This window comes from Marmota marmota, unplaced genomic scaffold, assembly GCF_001458135.2.
Source record: "Marmota marmota marmota unplaced genomic scaffold, marMar, whole genome shotgun sequence".
In the NCBI taxonomy this organism is placed as follows: domain Eukaryota; kingdom Metazoa; phylum Chordata; class Mammalia; order Rodentia; family Sciuridae; genus Marmota; species Marmota marmota.
In genome coordinates, this window is record NW_025999869.1 from 4,247,752 (window position 1) to 4,271,182 (window position 23,431).

At 35.5% G+C, this 23,431-nt stretch overlaps 1 protein-coding gene across 3 annotated transcripts in view; it reads right to left on the reverse strand.

The window, feature by feature from the left end:
* Positions 1-23,431, reverse strand: part of Ranbp17 (RAN binding protein 17) — a 289,845-nt gene that overhangs the window by 259,307 nt on the left and 7,107 nt on the right. Inside the window, exons 3-9 of one of the 3 annotated variants that reach the window (XM_048815568.1) lie at positions 20,847-20,937; positions 15,314-15,480; positions 11,675-11,740; positions 9,382-9,435; positions 7,342-7,446; positions 5,350-5,515; positions 2,152-2,225 (exon numbers count right to left, since the gene is read on the reverse strand). In XM_048815568.1, coding sequence (XP_048671525.1) covers positions 2,152-2,225; positions 5,350-5,515; positions 7,342-7,446; positions 9,382-9,435; positions 11,675-11,740; positions 15,314-15,480; positions 20,847-20,937 — 723 coding nt within the window. The remainder of the gene's footprint in view (positions 1-2,151; positions 2,226-5,349; positions 5,516-7,341; positions 7,447-9,381; positions 9,436-11,674; positions 11,741-15,313; positions 15,481-20,846; positions 20,938-23,431) is intronic. The other 2 variants (XM_048815574.1, XM_048815581.1) reach the window with 2 other exon arrangements.

Here is a 23,431-nt window from a genome sequence, read left to right on the forward strand (position 1 = left end):
ACAGAAACAAAAAATTCATTTCAATTTTAAAAGGAGCTATGACCACATATAAGCAAGACTTAATTTAAAATGTAATTAATTTTAATGCTAAAAGAGCATTATATAAAATAATAGCTGAGCACCATCATACCACCACTCACAATCTTTCTATCCCATCAAAAAATTTTTATTTGTATGTATTCTCATCTAATATGCTTTTCTATACCAAATTTGCCAGAGCAGGGCTTAAACATGCCTACATTAAGAAAACTCCCAATTGCTTATGATGCCCCCTCCGCTGTGAGCCAATGAACCAGATGTTCTACCAAAGAGAAAATATGATCTTATGGTACAATATGTTAAATACTGTGAAATTATTCATTGTGATTCCTACAAAGGTGAGGGAAATCCCAAAAGTTTACTCAATCCAGAATATCCTAAATTTATTTAGTCATGGAATATTTTACATCATCCATTAGTATGTTTGGAAAATGCTAGAAGAGTTACTTACTTTCTAATGATATTTACTAAAATATATATTTTTTTAATTTATTAAGTAAGGCCCCAAATTGGCAACTTTCAAGCCAAACTGGCCTGTGGTTCCCCTGAATTGCCACTTTTTTTTTTTTTTAACCCATTAAGTTCCAAGTTTTCGATTCTGTGACTGTTGAAATGAAACTGAAACAGGTGCATTAAAATGGGCTGGGAATCAAAATCTAGAGCTTAACTAAAATCAGTTGTCAATAAATATTTTAATTTGAAATCTTCACATAAAATGTGTGGCTCTCTTGGCAAGGGTAAGAATAGGTAAAAAAAATCCAAAAGATTGCCTTTTTAAAAGACATGCTTATTTCCCATTGCCTCTATCAGTTGAAAAAAAAAAACCACCCAAGTTTAAAAAAATACAAAAGCCAAACAAACTTAAAAACCTCCTCCCCTTCAGTACTCTGATGTACAGACTTAGGAAGCACTAATATATTAAAAGCAAAACACCCAGGGTTCAGGACATGTAGAACTGTTTTGTTGTTGTTGTTTTGTACTGGAGGATTAACCTAGGGGCACTTCACCACTAAACACATTCCTAGCCTTTTTGTTTGTGTTTTCATTTGAAACAGGATCTAAGTTGCTTAGGGCCTTGCTAAATTGCTGAGACTGGCCTTGAACTTGTAATCCTCCTGTCCCAGCCTCTCAAGCCACTGGGATTACAGATATGCCCAACCAAGCCCAGCAGGAACTGGGTTCTGATCTTAGTAATAATGTGGACTTACTTTGTTACCCTGGGGTGACTTCCCTTAGCCATTCTGGGTGTGCTTTGTTTTTCTGGTACACCTGGTGAGGACAGCATTAGGAACCCTGCAGAACCACTGTGATGATCTGTAGCTACTTCACTACCTTGAACTCTAGATTCAAGGACAGACATGTTTTTTTGAAGTGTGGTTTTGTGAATCCACTCCTCCTTTCTAAATGATAACATCTAAACAAGCATACCACTGGTATATGCTTTAAATCAGGAACACCTTTTTTCAGAAAATGGCAACATTATTTCTAGAAGCTTGGATATTAAACCTATAATTATTTTTTAACATTACCATATCTATTACAGATGCTGCAAAGATGGAACCCACAGTCTCAAAGTTCTATACAACAACAGAGTTTCAAGATTTTTTGAACATATAACAGAACTTGATTAAAAAAACTTAACAAACAACAGTAGTCCTGAGCAAAAGTCAAGTAAATAGTTCCCTCTTTGTGTTTCATTCAATGATACCTGGTGGAGGCTGTCTGCCAAGCCCAGGCCCTGGAGGGCTGAGGGGTGTTAGAAAGTGGGGAAGGTCCTGGTGAGGGAGCTGACAGCTGGACTTCAAATCTATGGGAACTGACTAGTAAGAAAGGTATATTTACAAGTTGGTGTGTTGTTCTGGCTCTGGCAGGAACAAAATCAACAGTTCCTGGTTCTGGCTCAACCATTAAATAGAATGGACTACTGACAAAATAAACAAAACCCAACAAAGAGCTTGAGTGAGATGCACCTAGGATGACACAAGAACTACTGTGACAAGTCGACCCAATCAAACATATTAGCAGAGTTTTGTGGATAAATAAACTCCATCCCTTATGTTCATTAAAGATCACAGCTACTTTTCAATCAAGTAATGAATGAGTTTTACTTACTAACTGAGACAGCAGTGGTGGAAGTGAATGATACAAATTAAAGAAAAGATCCAATGTTTCTGGTTCCAGGAAAACTGAGAAAAAAAAATTTATTTCTGATATCATTTCTTTCAATCCAGTGATCTTAACAAATAAAACAAAATCACACAAACTGAGGACAATGAGATCTTGGCCACTATTTGCAGTTGAGCTATTTTAAATTCCTAGCTACTTTCCTCAGAAAACTGAGATAATAGAGATTAAAAACTAACTAGCCAAGATGATATAGCATCTACAGTTCTAAGTAGGGCAATCTTCCTAACTACTTTCACTTATATTAAAATAATATGAACACTGTTTAAAATTTCAAAAATTATCAACAAGCAAGCAGTACAAAAAAGTCTATAATATGAAAACAACTATATCTAGCCCCTTCCAACCACCTTTCAACATATTTACCTATACTTCTAAGTAATGTTGTACACTATTACTTCTTTTGGCTGTTTCACTTCAGATATACGCTTAAGTATTACCCTGAGCCTAAGAGGCTGTAGCTGCTCAACCCAACCCTGCAACTCCACCTCCCCAATCTCCACAATCCACCCTCCCGTTCCATTACCAACATGATTTGTGACTAAATCAACTTTGAAGTATTTACATTTATTATGACTACACAAAAAATATAAAAAACATTAACAGCCAGTCCCAGAAGTTTACTATATCACAATTATAATTCACTCTGTACTTAATCACAGCATTTTTCCTCTGTGTAGCTGTATGTGTCACAAACTCCAAATGCTCTCATTAGCAAGATGTTCTCCATGATGTTTTCCACATGGTCAAGAGCACCAAACATTCTCATTTCCACTCTCCCAGCCCTACCTCTCAGATGCTCCCACAGAACTGGCTATTTCCTAACTTTGTCACACAACGGTCTCCTCCCTACATCTATTCATTCCATCAGGAGTTGAAGTCTCTGTTCCTGCATCCCCTTCTTCCACCTTCTTGGCTTACAAATCAAGTAGCTTCCTAAGAGTAAGTACAAAGGGGATGAATTTGGGGAGGACTTGCATGTCTGAAGAGGTCTTTAATCTTGGTTATACTTGGTAATTTCCATTTAGTTGGAAAATAATTTTCCTGCAGAAGTCTGAGTCTTCCAGTCTACAATGCTGCTATGGAGAAACTGACTATCCTTCTGGATCCCAATCCTTTGTAGGTGACTGACTTTTTTCTTTCTTGTACATTTTAGGAATTTTTCTTTATCCTCTGTATTCTAAAATGTCATGATTATGAAGCTTTGCACATACCCATTTTCACTCATGATGCTGGGTACTTGGTGAGACAGTTTAATCCAAAAACTCTTATGACCTGCAGTGCTGAGAACATTTTTGCAAATTTCCTCCTGTTTTCTCTGTGCTGTATTTTGGCCCTCCAAACCTTCAGATGCCAGGCCTAATTTTATCTTCTAGGTTTTTTTTAATCTATTTTTCTCCTTTCAAGCATCTTGCTTCCTTTGTTCTACCTTCTAAATTTCATTAACTATTCAGAACATTCTCTGAATTTCTACTTTTTGATAATATCTTACTCTTGTTCCAAGAATGTATTATCTTTTGTCATCTCTTTAGGAATAGTAATTATACCTGTTAGAAGCTAACTTCTACTCTTCATCTTGTCTACTCTTCACCTTGTCTATTTCTATTTTTTTTTAACTGAACTTTTTGAGATAATTCTAGATCCATATATAGTGGCAAAACCCGGTACAGACTGACCTCATATTTTACTCAATATTTCACAATAGCACAAGGGAATTAACCTGGATACAATTCACCAATCTTATTAAATTTCCCAGTTTTACATGTACTTGTTTGTGTACACCTGGATGTTTTTAGTCTGTGCACTTCTTTATTCTATGTGTTGGTTCATGAATCCAATTACCACAGTCAGGATTCAGAACATTAAAACCCTTTTTATTGATTTAGTCTCTGACTTCATACTAGAAATTCTCAAAAACCCATGCTGCTTTTATGGCTTGGATCTGCAATGTTCCCCAAAAGGCTCATGTACTCAAAGGCATGGTCCCTAATGCAGCCATGTTCAGAGGTGAGACTTTCAGGAAATGATTGGATCAGGAAGGTTCTAACCTCATTAATCCACCTGATGGATTAATGATTTGAAAGGATTATTGGAAGGCAGGGACCAAGTTACAGAAAGTAGGTCTGGCGGGGGGGCTCTAGAAGGGTTTCATTGGGTGTGCCCCAGAAGGGTTTATCTTATCCCAGTCCCCTTCCTTCTTCTGTGTGCGTGTATGTGTCTATCTCCCCCTCCCCCGACCTTCACAGCTACTAAGAGTGAGCAGCTTTCCTTTACCATGCCCTTCTGCCAGGATGTTTCTGCCTTGGGGCCAGATGACCATGAACTGAAACACCCCCTAAATTGTTTATATCAGGTATTTTGGTCACAGTGACAAAAAAACTAACAGTGTTCCTCAACTATATCAGGTATTCCTGATTCTGATATATTCTGATATATGCTCTAGTTCAATTTTCTCAGAAAAAAAGCTTGGTATTGTGAAGCAAGGGAACAGTGCAGATGAGGGAGGGAGGGAAAGGCAGTCACCTAGCTGCACAAGTGGCAGAGACGAGACTATTCAGAATACAGTCTTTTAACCAAGCCCTTGAAGCCTCCCTTCCCTCCCTGACTTCAGGGGTACCCTAAATATCACCTTTTTTTCTGGAATGAAATCATCTTATTTTTTTGTACTGGAGGATTAACCTAGGGGCACTTCACCACTAAGCACATTCCTAGAACAGAGTAAGTTGCAACTCTGCTAAGTCACTTACTCTAATTCATTCTCTTTATTGCTCTGGAAAATATGTTGACATCTCTTGTCTACTATTAGATCCTTTCCCATTCTGTTCATATGAAAGTTTCCAAACAGAGCTCTTGATTTTTTTTTCTTCCCAAAACTGTTTTCCATCTATCTCTAGAGCTGTCTTCTTTTTTTTTTTTTCCAAAATCAAAATATGGTAGTTACTATAATACATCAGGGGAAACATTTTGAAATTGGGTATCAGTAAACACTTCAGGTAGCAAATTCTTTTGGGTTGCAAAGCACTTTTCTGATTGCCTAGCATAAAACAAAGACAACACACCCTGGGCAAATATATTGCTTCCTTCTGCATCATTAGGTTGACCACCCCTCATGCTCTTTATTCTTACTTGTTCTCCAGGTTGTTGGAATCTGTACTGTGCAAAGATCATCTGCAGACTCATCTGCTGAACTGCCAATGAAGTCAAAGTTGAGGCAGTTGAGGACCAGTTTCAAGACCTGCATCACCAGATTCTGTTGAAATTGATCTTGAAGATTTAAAGGTTTGGCCAATACCTGAAAAAAGGTTAAAAACAAAACACTATGAGCTGAGTGCAGTGGTGCACACCTGTAATCCCAGTGGCTTTGGGAGGCTGAGGCAGGAGGATCAAAGCCAGGCTTAGCAACCTAGCAAGGCACTAAGCAACTCATTGAGACCCTGTTTCTAAATAAAATACAAAATAGGGTTGAGGATGTGGCTCAGTAGTTCAGTGCTCCTGGGTTCAATCCCCAGAACCAAAAAAATCCATTATGAACACATCAACAAATTTTAACTTTATGAATTTAAATAATTCTTCAATGCCAAATGGAAATTAGTTTAAAAAATTAACAAAATTATATTACTCCAAATATTAGGGGAGAAAAGTAAAATCACTATCTTCAAATTTCTATGATAGACTACATTCAAATGTAATTTTGTGAGATAAGAATAAAAACATTTATACCTGATGCCGTACTGCAGGTCATCATCTAAAAGTTATAAGGCAGCACTAAGAAAAATACTCTCCACAGTACAACTGCATAAATGTATACATAATTATTACCTTAAAGGTGGCTTTGCACAAGCCAAAGATTAAATGTTCTTCAAGAAACACTAGGACTAACTTCAATTATAACAGAGACACATTGGGTTAACAAAAGCTGTCAGAACTGTGATTATGGGAGGACACTCACAAGCTCTGGAGAGCAATCCTGACACCAAAACAATGCCCATTCTGACATATCAACAGAATATACCATTCTAGAGTTGCCCCATGAAATATCTGCAGAAGAAATGATGTGAAGTTTGGGATTCTCCAAGAATAACAAAAAAGAAGTAAAGTGAGCAGGTAGAGATAGGAGAGATGAAACAAGATTAGCTGCAAGCTATTACTGTTTAACTGAAGGGTTCTTGAGTGGCAATTATGTCTACTTTTGTATATGTTACATGTTGTATGTACCTACTTTTGCATATTATTTTTCCATACTAAAAGAAAATGTTTAAGACAATAAGGTCTTTTAGTCTGACCTAGTAGGGTACTTATCATGTTACTGTCAAGGGAAACATTCCCTAATCCAAAAACTTGAAATACAAAATGCACTGTAATATAAAACTTTTGGAGCATCTACATGACAATCAAAATGATTTGGATTTTTGTGAATTTCAGGTTTTGGATTTTTGGATTGGTGATACTTAATAAAGTCTATGCAAAAATCCAAATCTGAAACATTTCTGATTCTAAGTAGGGTAACAGGTACTCAGCTGGAACCATAGAACTGACATAAGGAGAAACTAGTTCTTATAGGAAGTGCTGTACTATGAGAACTAACAAGCTTGAGTGACACAATGGATTCCCTATGTTGATAAAGAGAACACAATGCAGTTATGAATCACAATATCACTAATGTTCAATAGGGCACTAAGTAAAAAATGGGAATTCCTATTTACCTAAGAAATTGTTAAACTCAGCTAGCTATCTTAGCTAATCTAAGAAAATTTTTGGTGTTTAATGAATCAAACTTAATTATTTCATTTTTCACCTACATCCCATCAAAACATGGGCAGGCAGATAAAGAAATGAAGACTCAATTTAGCTTCTTCAGTTAAGAACCTACAAGAGAAAGACAAACTACTACCTAAAGTTACTAAATTTCCTTTAGATTTTATTTATATACCTAGGGAGTAAAAGCCAATTTTTTGGAACCCCTTAGAGATTTGTACAAATATATCATACTTACATTAAGACTGTGCACAATAATTCTTTTAAAGGCAGAACTGGGGGCAGAGGGAATCCACTTGAAATCCTTTTGAAACTGTTAAAATTTCCTAAATAACTAGAAAATTGAATAACTAAATAACTTACCTCTTTTAGAAGAGAACACGCTAGTACTAATATGTCTTTGAGAGAAGTGTCACGAAATGACGTAGCTATTTTCCTGTGTTTTGCTGAAGGTCTAGAATAATCAACCTTAAAAAAAAAAGAAAAGAAAAATTAGTTTAACCAGACCTACCCCTCTCAAATACAAAAAAAACAGCAAAAATGTACTCAGATAGAAATAGGGACTAAAGAATCATAAAGTTCAGAATTAAAATATCTTTTCAAAATCTACCAGGATAAGCGATTTTACTCAAGAAGTTGGTTTCTGGACTCTTTTCATTCAGTGCTCTTCTGACAAACCACATGATCTAGAAATTAAAAGGCAGAGCTGATCACACTTTCAGAGGCAACACAAACACTGACTGTAAAATACTAGACCCAAGACCATCAGCTCCTGAACCAGGCACTACATTTCACATCATGCAAACAACTTCCCTGTCCCTTAGATGCCACCTGCAAGGTGAGAAGTCTCTGAGCTCATCTTCAAACCCTAGCACTCTGTAGATCAGCCACTAGATGAGAACAGAAAAATTCTTCTGTATGAAACTGGTATCTTCGTATATACCACATGTCATTGGTTCATGTCACTGGTGTTATGAATAACATGTCATTTGTATTCTGAAAACCACTAAAAGAGGATACTATAAACAAGAAATCTGATTTATAAGGTAAGCAATACAATTCCTCCAAATATTTTGTTAGCTAATGGCATACAATTTTTAGGAATAAATAACTAGAATTAGCTCTTGAGTCTCTAATCTAAAATATAGTATGTCCAAACTACACTATTAATACTAGCAATTTTTCCATTTACCCGTAGGAAAAAGCAAACAAAATTGAGGTCTGATGCCCAAATGATTATCAGCATCAAGGTCTAGAGCTGCTACAGCATTATTATTTATTCCTTTTGCTATTTGGATGAAGAAAGTAAACCATTTTCCTTGCTAATGTTTACAGATTTGCAAAAAGCAGTAAGCTAAAAATTGATTATCTGACACTTCCTAATCTCCAACATATGATTTAGACTACACTTGTACTTATAAAACATGAAGCATACAGAAGTCTGAAGTGATTACAGAAAGTAGTTACCGGAATCTATATCCAATATCTAAGATTTGAACTACATTTTCAGTGTTCCTCCCTTAATTAAAACTTCAAAATATCTCCTACAATGCTTTTCTTTAATACAAATAAGAGTATGTGGCATTACGGTTTCAATTTATAAAGTTATTCTTCACATATTATTTCACTTTATCTTCAAAACTACATATTATTCTTTTCTTAGCATGTAAGGAAATTAGAGTTTATAGCATACTATCTTAGCCTAATCTCTGAATGACCACCATGCCCACAGCATGGAGAAAGGAAATGAAGGGTTTTATTTATATATATATTTATATTTTAGTTTTAGGTGTACACATTCACAATATCTTTATTTTATGTTTATGTGGTGCTGAGGATCGAACCCAGTGCCTCATGCTTGCTTGGCAAGCGCTCTACCACTGAGCCACACCCCAGCCCTGAGGAAATGAAGGTTTGCTGAGGGCATCTGTACACTGGGAGCCACACTGTTGTTCACAAAATCCACCTCATAAAGAATGCTAGTCTCAATTTTCAATTCAAGAGAATGATATACAAACTTAAGAAGTTTGTACAAAGGAGTCAGCAACAGAGCTAAAATATAAATCCATGACTTATCCAGCATCTTCTTCAAGGCTTGTGTGATGACTATTTTATTTGGGCTATTCAACACTGAATGCTTTGAGATGTGGCATGCACAGACACTTCCTACTGCACACCTCTGTCTCCACCCTGCAGGCACTGAATGAACTTACAAGGCACACATCTGACAACTCTAACATTGGATTTTCCTCATGTACTGCAGATCACCCCCAGACTGCCTCGTTTAGGAATGCTTAATAAATGCTAGTTGAATCTCAAAATGCCATAAAATTAGGCCAAGTCAAATATCTCCACAGAAGCCATATTTTTCCATGATATGAAGCCAAAGATCACACTTCAGACCTTGGAGCTCTTCTTCAAAGGAACTGGTTCTGTGGAAGATGAGCCTGGAACATTCTGTGCCAGAAGGAAGAAAAGCATTCAAAGAATGTGACAAATGCTCACTGGACAAAAACGCCAGCCTAAAAGGTCTCTTACGGACAAATTTTGGGAAAGCTTGAACATCAAAATAATGTTAGTAATGAATTATAGCCTATTAAATAAACTTGTAAACCAATCAGTAAATTTTCAGTCTGATGAGGAATATGATATTTTCAATGTCTTAAATTGCCTCTCCAAAAATTTTTTGATTACAACAGAAAAAAGAATGAATCTATAAAAGACCATCTTAATTAAGAGATCAATATTGGCTGGGTCCAGGGACTATGCCTACAATCCCAGCTACTTGTAGGACTGAGCTAGGAGGGTCACCAGTCTTAGGCACGGACAACTTAGCAAGAGCCTGTCTCAAAATAAAACCAAAAACGGGACTGGAATATAGCTCAGTGGTAGAATGCTTGCCTAATGTGCAAGGCCCTGGGTTCAATCCCTAGCACGGGAGAGAGAGAGAGAGAGAGAGAGAGAGAGAGAGAGAGAGAGAGAGAGAGATCTTAGAGTGAACCTTCTCAGTTATGTGACAAATCAAGTCATGCATGCACTTCCTGGCAGGAGAAATGAGAAGGCCACAGGATCTGTTCTGTGACACTCCTAACAAAAACACATGATTTGAATCTAATGACAAACCATCTCAAAATGAGACATTTTACAAAATAACTAGCCTGTAAACTTCACAAGTGTCAAGATCATAAAAGTGAAGGAATGACTGAGAGTTTTTTCCAGATTGAAGATGACTAGCAGAACATGAGAAAGAAATACAATGCATGATAAAGTACATTTTGGGGATAACTGGTGAAACTTGAATAGGCTATGAGAATTAGATAACAGTAATATATCAGTGTTGACCTGCTTAAATTTTAATGATGGTATCATCGTGTAGGAAATACACTGAAGTATTCCCTGGGGGTGGGGTATCATGTCAGCAATTCAGCATCAAATGGTCAAGAAAAACTTCTGTGAACTCAGAACTTTTCTGTAAGTTTATTTTAAAAAAAAAAAATACTTGGTTGATCTCTGAATAATACTTTTATTACAACTCCACATTATCTAGTCTTAGTTCAGTAACACACTAAACACAACCCTCATTGCCAGAGCAGCATATATTCCTATCTTTGCTGTGATGTAGGAAATCAACGAAACTGCAAGTTTCATGATTAGTAAAATGTGTAGAAGCTGGATGGTGAGTATGAGGGGTTATTATATTTGTCTCTTTACTCTTTACCTATGAGGTTAAACTTCCATACTAAAACTATGGACCATCTCTGCCAATGTGTTATTATTACTAGTGCTGGAGGGAGCGAGGGAAGGGAGGGAGAAGGGCAGAGAGATATATACAGACAAATAGCAAAGATATCTTCACATAACTGGGGTGGAGAAATCAGGGAGATGACAACCATGGTAAACAGAGATCACTTTAAATTTTAGAAATTCTTCCTTTTAAATAAAGAAAAAAAATCTAAATCTGATTGAACATAAATAGAAAAATAATTATTTTATTTTAAAAATATATATATGGCTATACTGACTCCAAAGGGAGGTGGCAAGTGGCCCTGAGGATACAAGTTCTCCTTGCACACATACACATAACACACACCACAGAGGAGGGCAGTTTTTAAATTTAAACTCCATAACCCCCTTTATTATAAAATTATCCCATGCAGAACCTAATTTCTGCTTTTGTCCCGTTTTGAAGCACACTATGCACAAAACTGAACAGGAGTGACAATGTACTCAGCTGCTGAGCTCATAAAAATTGGGGAGAGGGAGAGCTTCCTTGTATAGAGTGAAAATTCCAGCTAGAAAGTGGCCTGTTTCAGGATGAGTCCTACTGGGTATCCTGCTGAAAATCAATTCACCAAATCACTTGTCTTTTATTTGTAAATGAGTAAAGTTTTGTTTCTCTTTGTGCATATAATTTATTTCTTACAGTTAACATATTACTATATATGCAAAAGATAAAACAATAATTCTCCAAGTGTTCATGGAGCAAGGACCATGTCTAACTCTCTGCTCTTCGTAGTACATTCCACTATTGCTGATATTCCACTACTTAATTATCCCACCAATAAAACAGACATACACAAAAAGACTTTGCTTAGTCAGAGTTTTTATGTCACAAAAAAAATGACTCTACATATGGCCACAAAGAAATAGCAGTAGTTAAGCAAACTTTACGTTCCCATTAGATGGAAAGGCTTACCAGGTTCATTTCCTGAGTCAATTCAGAGAGGATTATTACTCCTATTATGCAGTGCTCCACAGTACCCTTTGGAGAAAATAACCAAGTTTAGCCTACGTGGAGACATGTGATTGGTTGGTTCTTACAGTGTAAACTGGGTAACAGTTACAAAATACTAAATACCAAAACATCACACTTACTTAATAACACATATATTAAAATATGTAGAAAAGTCACTGAGTTCTACAAATAAAAGGATTTCAAGCTCATTTTTTGAAAGATAAATTTCAGTACCCAGAGTTGAAAGGGAAAATGCTCACCTACCTTAGAGCTACATAATATCCTACAAAATATTTCTGGCACCTGAGACTTACCATAAACTAAGCTTCAAATTATGAGTTTAGAAAAAAAAAATTATGAGTTTAGTTTAAAATTTTTTATAAGACTATAAATAAGTCTGAGCAAAAAAAAAAAATGCTCTTTAGCTCTATAAATTTACTTTGACACATACTGTGACAGCTGCATTCAATAAGTAATTAATAAATAGCTTAGGAACTAATTAAATCCCTTGATCTAGTATCAGATAAAATCACTTAGACCCTTTTAATATTATTTAGTAGTGTAGAAGTATGGATTCATTGTGTCTATAATGAAGGCATATAAAGCACCCAATACAAAGGGTAAATGTATAACTGTTAGTCTGGTATACATTTTCACAGCCTCTACTGTTTTTAATATAATTTCTTCCAATTCAATTTCAAAACTTTTTTCATATCAAAATTGATTTTATATACATATTATTAACAAATTACCCTACTGCAAAAATCACAGTGGAAATATGAAAATAGTAAGTGTAACTTTGAATTACAGTGCAATCATACTAAAACATTAACAGATGGTACATTTTTCAATTTTTTTAATGCCTTTATTTATTTATTTTTATGTGGTGCTGAGGATTGAGACCAGGGCCTTGCACATGCTAGGTGAGTGCTCTACTGCTGAGCCACAACCCCAGCCCCCACGTTTCAAATCTTTTTTTTTTTTTTTAATTATTTTTTAGTTGTAGTTGGACACAATACCTTTGTTTTTTTGGTGTTGTTGTTGTTTTTAATGTGGTGCTGAGGATCAAACCCAGGGCCTTGTGCTTGCTAGGCGAGCGCACTACCACTGAGCCACAATGCCAGCCCCATGTTTCAAATCTTAATGCTGTAGTTGGTCATCCCTTCTAACCCTCACAGAATTCTAATAATAATGCTCACTAGTGTAATGAAGTTCAGATTACCTCATAATAACAATGAAACGAACAAAAGAAACACCCCTGAATTCTTCAAGGCCTGATGAGGGTGCCTGATGAGGGTGCCTGATGGAGCCCCTAATTTCCCATTTCCTGAGGCATTCCTTCCCTGTGTACAGACTTGATGTTTCTCAAAATGTGGCTCCCTCGCCAACTGCTGGCCCAGTTGCAAATTCGACTCTAACATGAAAATGGCTTGGTACTGGTCTAAAACAAAATAAAGAGCATGTACCAGAATAGAACACAGGTAAGTAACTACATACTGTTCAGTTAAGCTGGCTTTTTTTTCTTTTCTTTTTTTTTTGGTGGGGGGGTGGTGAGTCTCTCTTGATGACAGAAACACAAAATTCATTTATGGTTTGACGTAAACTCCTTGTTGCAGAGCAGCAACCTGAACAGCAACCTGCTGCCGTAGGTGACAACTCTTAGATACGCATGTAGAAAGGAGGCACATACACATGCTGGGAGTGTGGCAGCAATGGGGCTGCAACACTAGAGAAAGTGGGTGCCCAGAGGTCAGGACATTACAGTTCTAACAAACCTATAATTTTCAGAACAAAATTCCCACAAGGTGCTAACACCCAAATGAACTTTGTGGTACTATTTTTAGAGTACTAAAACAATAAATCGTCTTTCCCATGACTGAAGGCTAGGTCAAGTCATATACCCCAAAACAGTGCTAAATAAATATTCTTTTATGGTATTATAATAAACTTTCAAGATAAAACATTTTGTTTCTTCTGGTCTCCCAAAATTGACAAAGGTACATGCTAAAGCCCAACTTAAAGCTGAACTTACCAGATGCTGAAGAGGGAGTCTGAGAAATGCTAGCCAACAAAAATTATTTCATTTCAGTTGGTTTTCAACTTCAGCTTTATTTTAAAAGAACTCCACATCTATTTTTGTCTACTGTCATGACTATTACCAGTCTTAGTAAATGGCAAGAGAAGGACACTACAGTACTACTCCAAATTACAAACACAACTCTGAAGTAAGAAGCTCTGTCTCTGAATAAAATCTCCTCCTGTGCCAGTGCACGCTGCTCTCCTCGGGGATAAGAATGTGCTTAACTCCTGTCAAGTTTCAGATGATCAAATACTTGTTCACAGGGGTCTTAACAACGTGAATAAAAGAGAAGCTATGGGAGCCAGTATTTCAGTCTGAGTTTGCAGTACTGCACTATGATGGGGTTACATCTAACACAGGGGGTGACTTTCAAAATTATTCAATGAGAAGGAAAATCCCAGAAAGTCAAAACTACCCCTAATCGCTAATAAACCTGTGCTGAACCATCCCTCCATCAAAACTGCCAAATAGCCAGGCACAGTGGCGCATGCCTGTGATCCTAGCAGCTCTGGAGGCTGAGGCAGGAGGACTGCAAGTTCAAAGCCAGCCTTAGCAAAAGTGAGGTGCTAAGCAACTCAGTGAGACCCGTCTCTAAATAAAACACAGAATAGGGCTGGGGATAGGATTCAGTGGTCAAGTGCCCGGAGTTCAATCCCTGGTACCAAAAAACAAAAACAAAAAAACCTGCCAAATATTCCTCAAGACCCGTAACACATCACTGTTTTTTCAGATGACACCAGCTAAGGTAATTTTCTTTTAGGTAGGAATGTTTGTATGAAAAAAAAACCACATTTTTTCTTCTTTTAATATCCGAATCATCTTAAGAAAGAAGCATAAGGAACCAAGAGCAGATTCAGAATTCCTACAGCATCCTGGTTGCAGGTAATCACTGTAGGTTCTCTTGATTTTCCTTTTCCCGGTCCAAATATCTGAATTTATGTAAAATAAGCAATAACATACACTATGACTTTAATAATTTAGGTTTAAAATATTCTTGACAAAATGAAGAGTTAATGCAGTATAGTATAAAATAAAAAAGTAAAAGGTCAGAACACTTGTTGAAGTGCTAGTTACACACTTTACTAAATAATTATGTGATCTTATATAAATCATTTAACCTTTCTAAGCCCCAGTTTTCTCATTTAGAAAATGAAACCCATTTCCCAGGGTTGTAATGAGAATTAGATTAGATCATATATGATCTAATGATCATATATGAAAGCCATTATTATCCATGGTTTGTATATATGCAATATATATATATGTCATAAATGAAAGAACATACATTTTTGCAATTAGAAAACACAATTATTTATGTTCTCCTGGTATGAAAATTATGTAAGCAAGCATGAATTTTATTGACAAAAACAACAAAGGATCCAAGGATAAGTAATAAATGATAATTAATATGATGTAATGCTGGTAGCCACAAGCCAAACCATAAAGCTTGAAGAAAAGCAGAATTCTAAACCAAAAAAGGCAAGTAATGGTGTTAAAGTAAGGTAATACTGACTTCTTACCTGAAGAAACTTCTTCACATCAGCAATAATTTCTCTGAAGACAAACTGGTCTTTCTGAACCTCAAACCACCCCAACTTAGTGATTTTAGCAATGACTTGAATAAGAGCTTGGATGACAAAGGGAGCCAGCTTAGGTTGTGATGCCACATAATTCAGAATGTAGTTTCCTACAAAGAAAATATTCTATGATCATTTGGACTTTTTGAGAAACATAAAGGTAATCATGTGAGGACAAAGAGGAGGCAATGACAGGTCTTTCAGAGAGATCTCTTCCCATTCCTTGATATGTGTCCTTATTTACCTTCCTTCCATAAAGCTTGGTTCAAAAAAGCAAATTTGTTCCACTGCATTTATTTATCAGGGGATAACCGGAGCAAGATACGAACATCACTTTTGTTTCTAAATGATTCTATCTACTAAAAATGCTGGGTAAATGCAGAAAACTGTGACCAAGCCAAATGGACCGAGCTCTCCGTGACATGTGTATGCCTGCATCTGCTAGCCACCTCAGGGCGCCTCACATGTGAGCGGCCACACCCGGCCTCATCTGGTGGTAGGATTTTCCATTCTGTATCAGATAATCTCCTTTCCATCACTTCATAGTCACACAAAAGCTGCAAATCTTAGGAAGGGTTGTACGAACTTCAAATCTTTTCATTTCAAGTCAGAGTGCCACACTGTCTATACTGGTTAGGTATTCCTTAACCACTTAACATGTAAAATTCTACAACCCTTTTGTTAAACTTCTATCTTTTCTCTATCTCTGTCATTGACAAAAGTTTTTGGTTTGTTTAGTTGTAGTTAAGAAAATTATCTTTATTTTATTTATTTTTATGTGGTGCTGAGGAACGAACCCAGGGTCTTGCACATGCTAGGCGAGCGCTCTACCGCTGAGCCACAATCCCAGCCCACTGACAAAGTTTTTGAATTGTGTTGTCATAATTTTATTTTTCTCATAAACCCTAAGGTTTTTATTATATAACACTGTATCATAAATCTCTTTTAGAACACAGGTCTACACAAAAACTTGTATGTAAATGTTCATAGAAGAATTATTTATGTTGGCCAAAAAAGCAAACAACCCAAAGGTTCATCAGCTAGTGAAGGGGTAACAAAATGTGGTCTACACAAGAAAATATTACTCTACAATAAAAAAGGAATGAAATATTGATACATGCTACAAGGCTGGAATGCAAAACACTTTGCTAAGTGAAAAAGCCAACTACAAAAGAGGACATAATGTATGATTTTATTTCTAGACAATGTCCACAAAAGTTAATCTGTGGAGGGAGAAAGCACATCACAGGTTCGTGGTACAGAGCAGGTGACTGTAAATGAATATAAGGGTGATGAAATATTCAAACCAAGTTGTGATAATGTTCAAACAACTGTAAATTGACTAAAAGTCACTAATTGTACACTTAAAATAAGTCAACTCTGTGGAATATCATACCTAATTAAAGCTATCTGAAAGAAATGGAGGAAGAGGAAAGCAGAAGGGACAGAGGGATGAAGGATTGGTTTATATAAGCAACCAAACCTAAGCTACACTTTCATTTGAAAGAAGGTGGGAAAAACAGCATTCAATCTAGGGAAAGAACATTTAAGAAGGGCACCAAGGCAGAAACAACCTGGCCTGGGGGAGTCCTTCACACACAATTAACAGGTTAGTACCAAAGAAGCTACAAGGCTGCCTCCACAAGAATGGGTCTTCAATGACAAGCTCATGAACCTTCAAATGGTACTTCACTGATAACCAACCATTAGCCATTGTTAACTACATTAAGAAGGTAAAAAATAGTGTAATAGACACAGAGGATCTGGCATTGAGTTCATGATTGGAAACAATGAGATATGTAAAGTGGTACCATATAATGAAGGACTAAGGATTTTGAAGCTGGCACGATAAAAGCAATTTGACTGTTACGGCTTCTACACATTTTCCACTTTAATTTACATGTCAATTATTATGATGATACATGTCAGATCTATTATATCACGACCAATCTTCTAATCTACTTGCAGAAATAAGAGTGGCAAATCAAAATAAAGAAATAAAAGAAATCCGTCATTTCTTGTTGTCTTGAATGTTTCTGTTTTTTCCAAATTTCATTCCTACATTTTTTAAATTAGAGTACAGATACTCTTCAATTTACAATGAAGTAACATGCCAATAACCCATCATAAGTTGAAAATCTCTAGTAAGATGAAATTTCATCTAATATACCTAACCTACCAAATATCATAGCTTAGCAACACATTACAATGTAGAATATTAGTTGTTTGCCCTGGTGATCCTGTGGCTGACTGGAAGCTGTAGCTTCCTGTTATTGCCCAGTGTCACATGAGTGCTATACCATTATCATCCAACCAGAGAGAGATCAAAATTCAGAATGCAAAGAATGGTTTCCACTGAATGCTTATTGCTCTTGCATCCTACTAAAATTTTTTTAAAATCTTAAGTTGAATCACGGTAAGTCAGGGAACATCTGCATTCCCATTTCAAAAACAAAGATTCTATTTCAAAAATGAATGTAGGTCAAATAGATAACCTAAATGCCTGTATTATTAAAGACATTAGATCAATATAGTTAATAACGGAAAGTACTAGGCCCAGATGGGTTTACTAGTGAACTGTACCAAACATTTAAGGAAGAAATTATACCAATATACCAATTATAGCAATTCTCCATATCTTCCAAAAGACAGAAGCAGAGGAAATGATACCTAATTCATTTCGTGAGTCCAACATACCTTAATACCCAAACCAAAGACATTACAAGAAACTACAGGCCAATGTCTCTCAACAAATTCTCAACAAAATATTGGCACACTGAATCCAACAATATATAAGAAAAATTAAACACATGAGATTTATTTCAGATATACAAGTCCAATTTGACCCTCAAAAATCAATTAACACTCATCAATAGGCTAAAGAATAAAAAAAAAATCACATAATGATATCAAGAGATGCAGGGAAAGCACTTCACAAATGCAATAACCATTCATGAGAAAAAACTCTCAGCCAACTAAGAATATAGAGGGACTTCTTCCTCAACTAGATAAAAAACATCAAGTTCAAATCCAGTCTCAGCAATAGCGAGGCACTAAGCAACTCAGTGAGACTCTATCTCTAAATAAAATACAAAATAGGGCTGGGGATGTGGCTCAGTGGTCGAGTGCCCCTGAGTTCAATCCCTGGTTCCCTTCCCCACCACCAAAAAAAAAAAAAAAAACTTACAGATAACACCATATCTAACAGTAAGAAACTTGAGGCTTTCCCACTAAAACCAGGAACAAGATAAGATGTCTCCTCCGACCACTATTATTCAACACATACTAGAAATCCTAGCTCATGTAATAGGGAAAGAAAAGGAAATAGAAAGAATAGAGATTAGGAAGGAAGAAATAAAACTATCTTTGCTTACAGATGACCCAATTATCTATGTAAAAAATCTGAACAACAAACCCTGAACAAGTGATTACAGAACAAGGTTGCAGGATACAAGGTTAATATACCAAAGCCGACTGTATTCCATTATCAACAATGAACAGTGGCACCTTAAATAAAATACCCCATATTATTTATATAGCACTCCAAAAATGAAATACTCAGGTATAAAACTGATAAAATATATGCCAGACCTAAGCCAGAAAAATTACAGAGCTATAATAAAAAGAAACCAAAGATCTAAATAAACAAATGGCTTAAATCCAGAAAACTAACACCACCAAATATTTGCAAGAATTGGAAGCAATAGGAACTCTCATATGTTGCTGATGGGAATGCAAAATGATATAGCCAATTTGGAAGACACACTCTGGCAAGTGTGCACTTTGATATGTACCCCAAATTGGAAACTTATGTCCACACAAAATGTGCAAATGGATGTTCATAGAAGTTTTACTCACAATTGTCAAAACTGGAAGCAACCAAAACATCCTTCAATAGGTGAATGGATAAACTGTGGCACATCCAGACAATGAAATGCCGCTGTTATTATTACAGAGAACCAGAAAGAAATGAAGTTATCAAGTCATGAAAAGACATGGAGTAACCTTAAGTGCAAATTACTAACTGAAAGAAGCCAATCTGAAAAGGCTACATACTATATGATTCCAACAATGTGACTTTTTGGAAAAGGAAAAACTATGGAAACCATAAAAAGATCAATGGTTGGGGGAAAAGAGGGATGAACAGGCACAGGGGATTTGCGGGGCACCAAAACTATTCTGTACAATACTATACATTATCAAAGCCCACAGAACATACAACACCAAGAGTGAAACGTAACAGAGATTGTAGACTTTGGATAATAATAACTTATCAATGTAGGTTGGTTGATTGTAACAAATGTACCACTCTGGAGCAGGATATGCAGACAGCAAGGAAGTCTCTGCATGTATGGGGGCAGAGATTGTATCAAAACTTTGTAATTTCTGTTCAGTTTTGCTATAAACCCAAAAGTGCCTACCAAAATAAAGTGTATTTAAAATGTGTCTGTGTGTGCGCAAAAGTCAAATAAACAAAAATCCAAATTTTAGACTTACATTTATAGTGTTTGAATACTTATTTTTAAAGCTACAAACTTATTTTGCTTTCTTAAACACACAAATTGACAAATGTATGGATAATTTCTTCTCTAAGCTTTCTGAAATACCTAACACTCAACATGCTTAGGGAACAGGCAGTCAAATATATAAGGGAAAATGACATCACTGTGTGATTCTGACCATTCAAATTTGAGCTTAAAGATCCTAACACATAACACATTTTAATTTTTCTGACACAAATATAAAAATCATGTTAATCTTGAGGCTAAAGAAATCAACAATCTATTTCTATTATGAGCAGGAAGACAAAAAATCCTATACCTCAATTATTAGAGCTATATCCATATGAAATACAAACTTACATATACACACACAAAAAAACTTAAAAGTACATTACTTCTGAAAAATATTTGCTATTTTATAGAACCAGGTTCCAACTATAAGAGGTTCTAAGCACTGTTTACCCACACACAAATTATCAAGGAGTCAGCTTTTGGTTTTCAATGTATCACAACTGCTTTTGACACAGCACTCTGAGAAACACTGAAGCTTTCACTTCTCCTGTCATTGAGCTATATGTCAACTTAAAGATTAAGAGCATGGATTCTATAAACTGAATGACAGCTCTATCATTTCCTAGTTGTGTGATCTTAGATTACACACAATATTAAATCTAACTTCTTCAACTTGTGAAATTAGGATAACTCATGAATTTGCTTGGAGGATAAAATAAGATGGTACAGATCTTAGCAAATATTATTACTTATTATTAAACTAATATGCTTTTTACTACATATTGCACCATATTATCACATCATTATTAACACTGGATTAGTAAACAAGACTTAACTATTAATCTTAAAAAAAAAATGACAGAATCAAATAATTCACAAGCCTAAAAACCGCTCACCATATTTAAAAGTCAAAGTTTTACTTCTAAAGTAAAATTTGTTAAAAATCATAATAAACCACTTACTGATATCAATCCTCTGCTCAACAGGTAAAGGACTGATTCGGCTGACAAGTTTTGAAAGACATGTTGCTGCAAGGAGCTGAGCATAGGATGTCTGTGAAGAATAATTTTTTTTTATTATCATCACAAATAAAATTAGAATAATCAAAATATTACAGGTAGTTTTTCTAAGCAAAAGTGAGAAGTTTTGTTTTTCCAAATTGATTTACAATGTATAAAATGAATCTACTTCAGATACATATATACAGATATATATCTTATTATCAGTGTATATGTCATGTCAGAATAAGATAAGGCAAAAATGAACTTCAAATGTCTAACTTTCAAGGCACAGTACTAAATTAGATGTCAAAGCAAGGTGCTTTTTTTTTTTCTGCCATGATGCTACTATATCTTTCCTAAAAGAATATGTGTTAATAATATCAAACTAAACACTAATCACAAAATTCCCAAATCAGACACAAAAATATCAATCATCAGAAAAATTAAATCCACTATCTCAACACAGAATTTCCTTACAAAAATGAAAAATAAAATGAGGTTGCACCAAAGTTAAGTTTCCAAGTGGCTCATCGTTAACCAGGCAAGGAAAGTCACTTACCAATGAGGAATTAATTAAATCACCATTGTTTTATTGTAGCAGCCTAAGTTATGTGTGCAGAGAAAATAAACCTTACTAGCCTTTTGGTGAGAACAAATGTTCAAAAATTGAAGACATGAAGCAACAACAAGTCAATTTAAAAGCAAGACAAATGATTTGGAAAGATTATTCCTAGCTCTCAATGAGTGAACAGATGTTACCAATACTGTTCATATTGTTAATATTACCAAAACTTTCTCCCTGTTTATTCTAGAAATCAACACTAAGTGTGATACAGCAAGAATTAGCCTCTCTGAAGAGTCTGTGTGGAATTATAGGTCAGAATATTTTCAAGACAGTTGAGGAAACATTAATTCAATATAACTTGAAGTAGAATCTGCGAGACACTGGTGGTAAAAATATGGAGCAGAAAGGGCTTAGTTGGGCAAATTTTAAAAGCTTGTAAAAAATGTAAAATGTTTAAGCCAGACATGGTGGTGCATGCCGATAATCCAGCGACCTGAGATGATGAGGCAGGAAGATCACCAGAAGCTTAGCAAGACCCTGTCTCAGAATGAAAGGGCTAGAGGTGTAGCTCAGCGGTATAATGTCCCGAGTTCAATCCCCATTACTGGTGCGCAGCAAGAGTAACATGTTTTAAGCTTATAGTTTCATTAGCAGATATGCTATGGTAAACATTTGAGTCTATCATGCATTAATGAATCAGAGGTGCTAACAAAGTTTATTTACTCCTATGAACTTATCTTCAGTTCTGGGAAATTCTGTCAGTGGTCACTTATCAGTAGTAAAGTTGTACTGCAATTTTTTTAAACTTGGGGCTGAGAATGAAATTCTTCTGGATAAGATGACCAAGCCTCTATTATTCAACACTAAATGGCTTTGGAAATTATCTTTTTCTGCAAACTTAAAAATGTCTCGTAATGAATTCAACCTAAAATTCCAAAACTACCTAAAAGACAAACAGTGCTTAGTACTTATATACAGAATGACTACAATGACTAACGACAACATAAAATCATTTCAGTAACAACTGACTCACAAGAAATGACAAGCTTCTCTAGACATTTCCTACACTTCTGAAAGTTAAAAACAAGTAGTGAGATCTCTATTTTCAGATTCATTTTCTAAGTGCCAACTGCAGTTCCAACACCACCGTTCAGACCTTGATGCAAATAAAAAGAAAATTTCCATATTTCAAAATCCATTTAGCTGTGCAATTGAGGAGTTTCCACCTAATCTTCAATTGGAAGTGATTAATCTGCAATGTAATGACATGCTAAAAGGCAAATATCAAGAGAAGATATAATAGAATTCTATAAATGCCTTCTAAGTGATGAATATATTTAATTAAAATCATATGCCCATGGACTGATTTTAGTATGTGGCAGTACCTATCTATGTTAAAAGATATTTTCAAAGACGAAAAATGTAAAATTTTATTACGGATCAGCATTAACATATGAACACTTATAATCAATGCTGATAACAGGAAACACAACTCTGAAATTCATTAATAGTCCTAAAAGAACTGTCCTATTGTTTTCTATTAATAGACCTCTACTACAAAAAAACTACATTCAATTATTTTGAATTTTACCAATAAACCTTTGAGGACATTTGTTTTCTCTCTTGTTATAGAAATACTCATAAAATATCTTCCATTTTGCCACTTGGCTCACAAAGCCTAAAACATTTACTTGATGGCTCTTTACAGAAAAAGTTGTCCAATTCTGGTCTATATCATGAGGCCTCTGACTCCAGTGCTCATCATATCATTTCACAGTTCTTTGTCTATAGACCTATGCTTTACAACTAAACAATGCCCTCCTTTAGTTCATGTACATAAACCATTTAAGCAGTAGAGAGCATGATTTTATATGTCAGCACTTGCTAAACAATTTCTGAAAGAATAGCTCTGAATATAGAAGGTAGAATATCAAGTAGTAGCCAGCATTCTTTTGAATAATTCTTTCATGTTTCAAAGTTA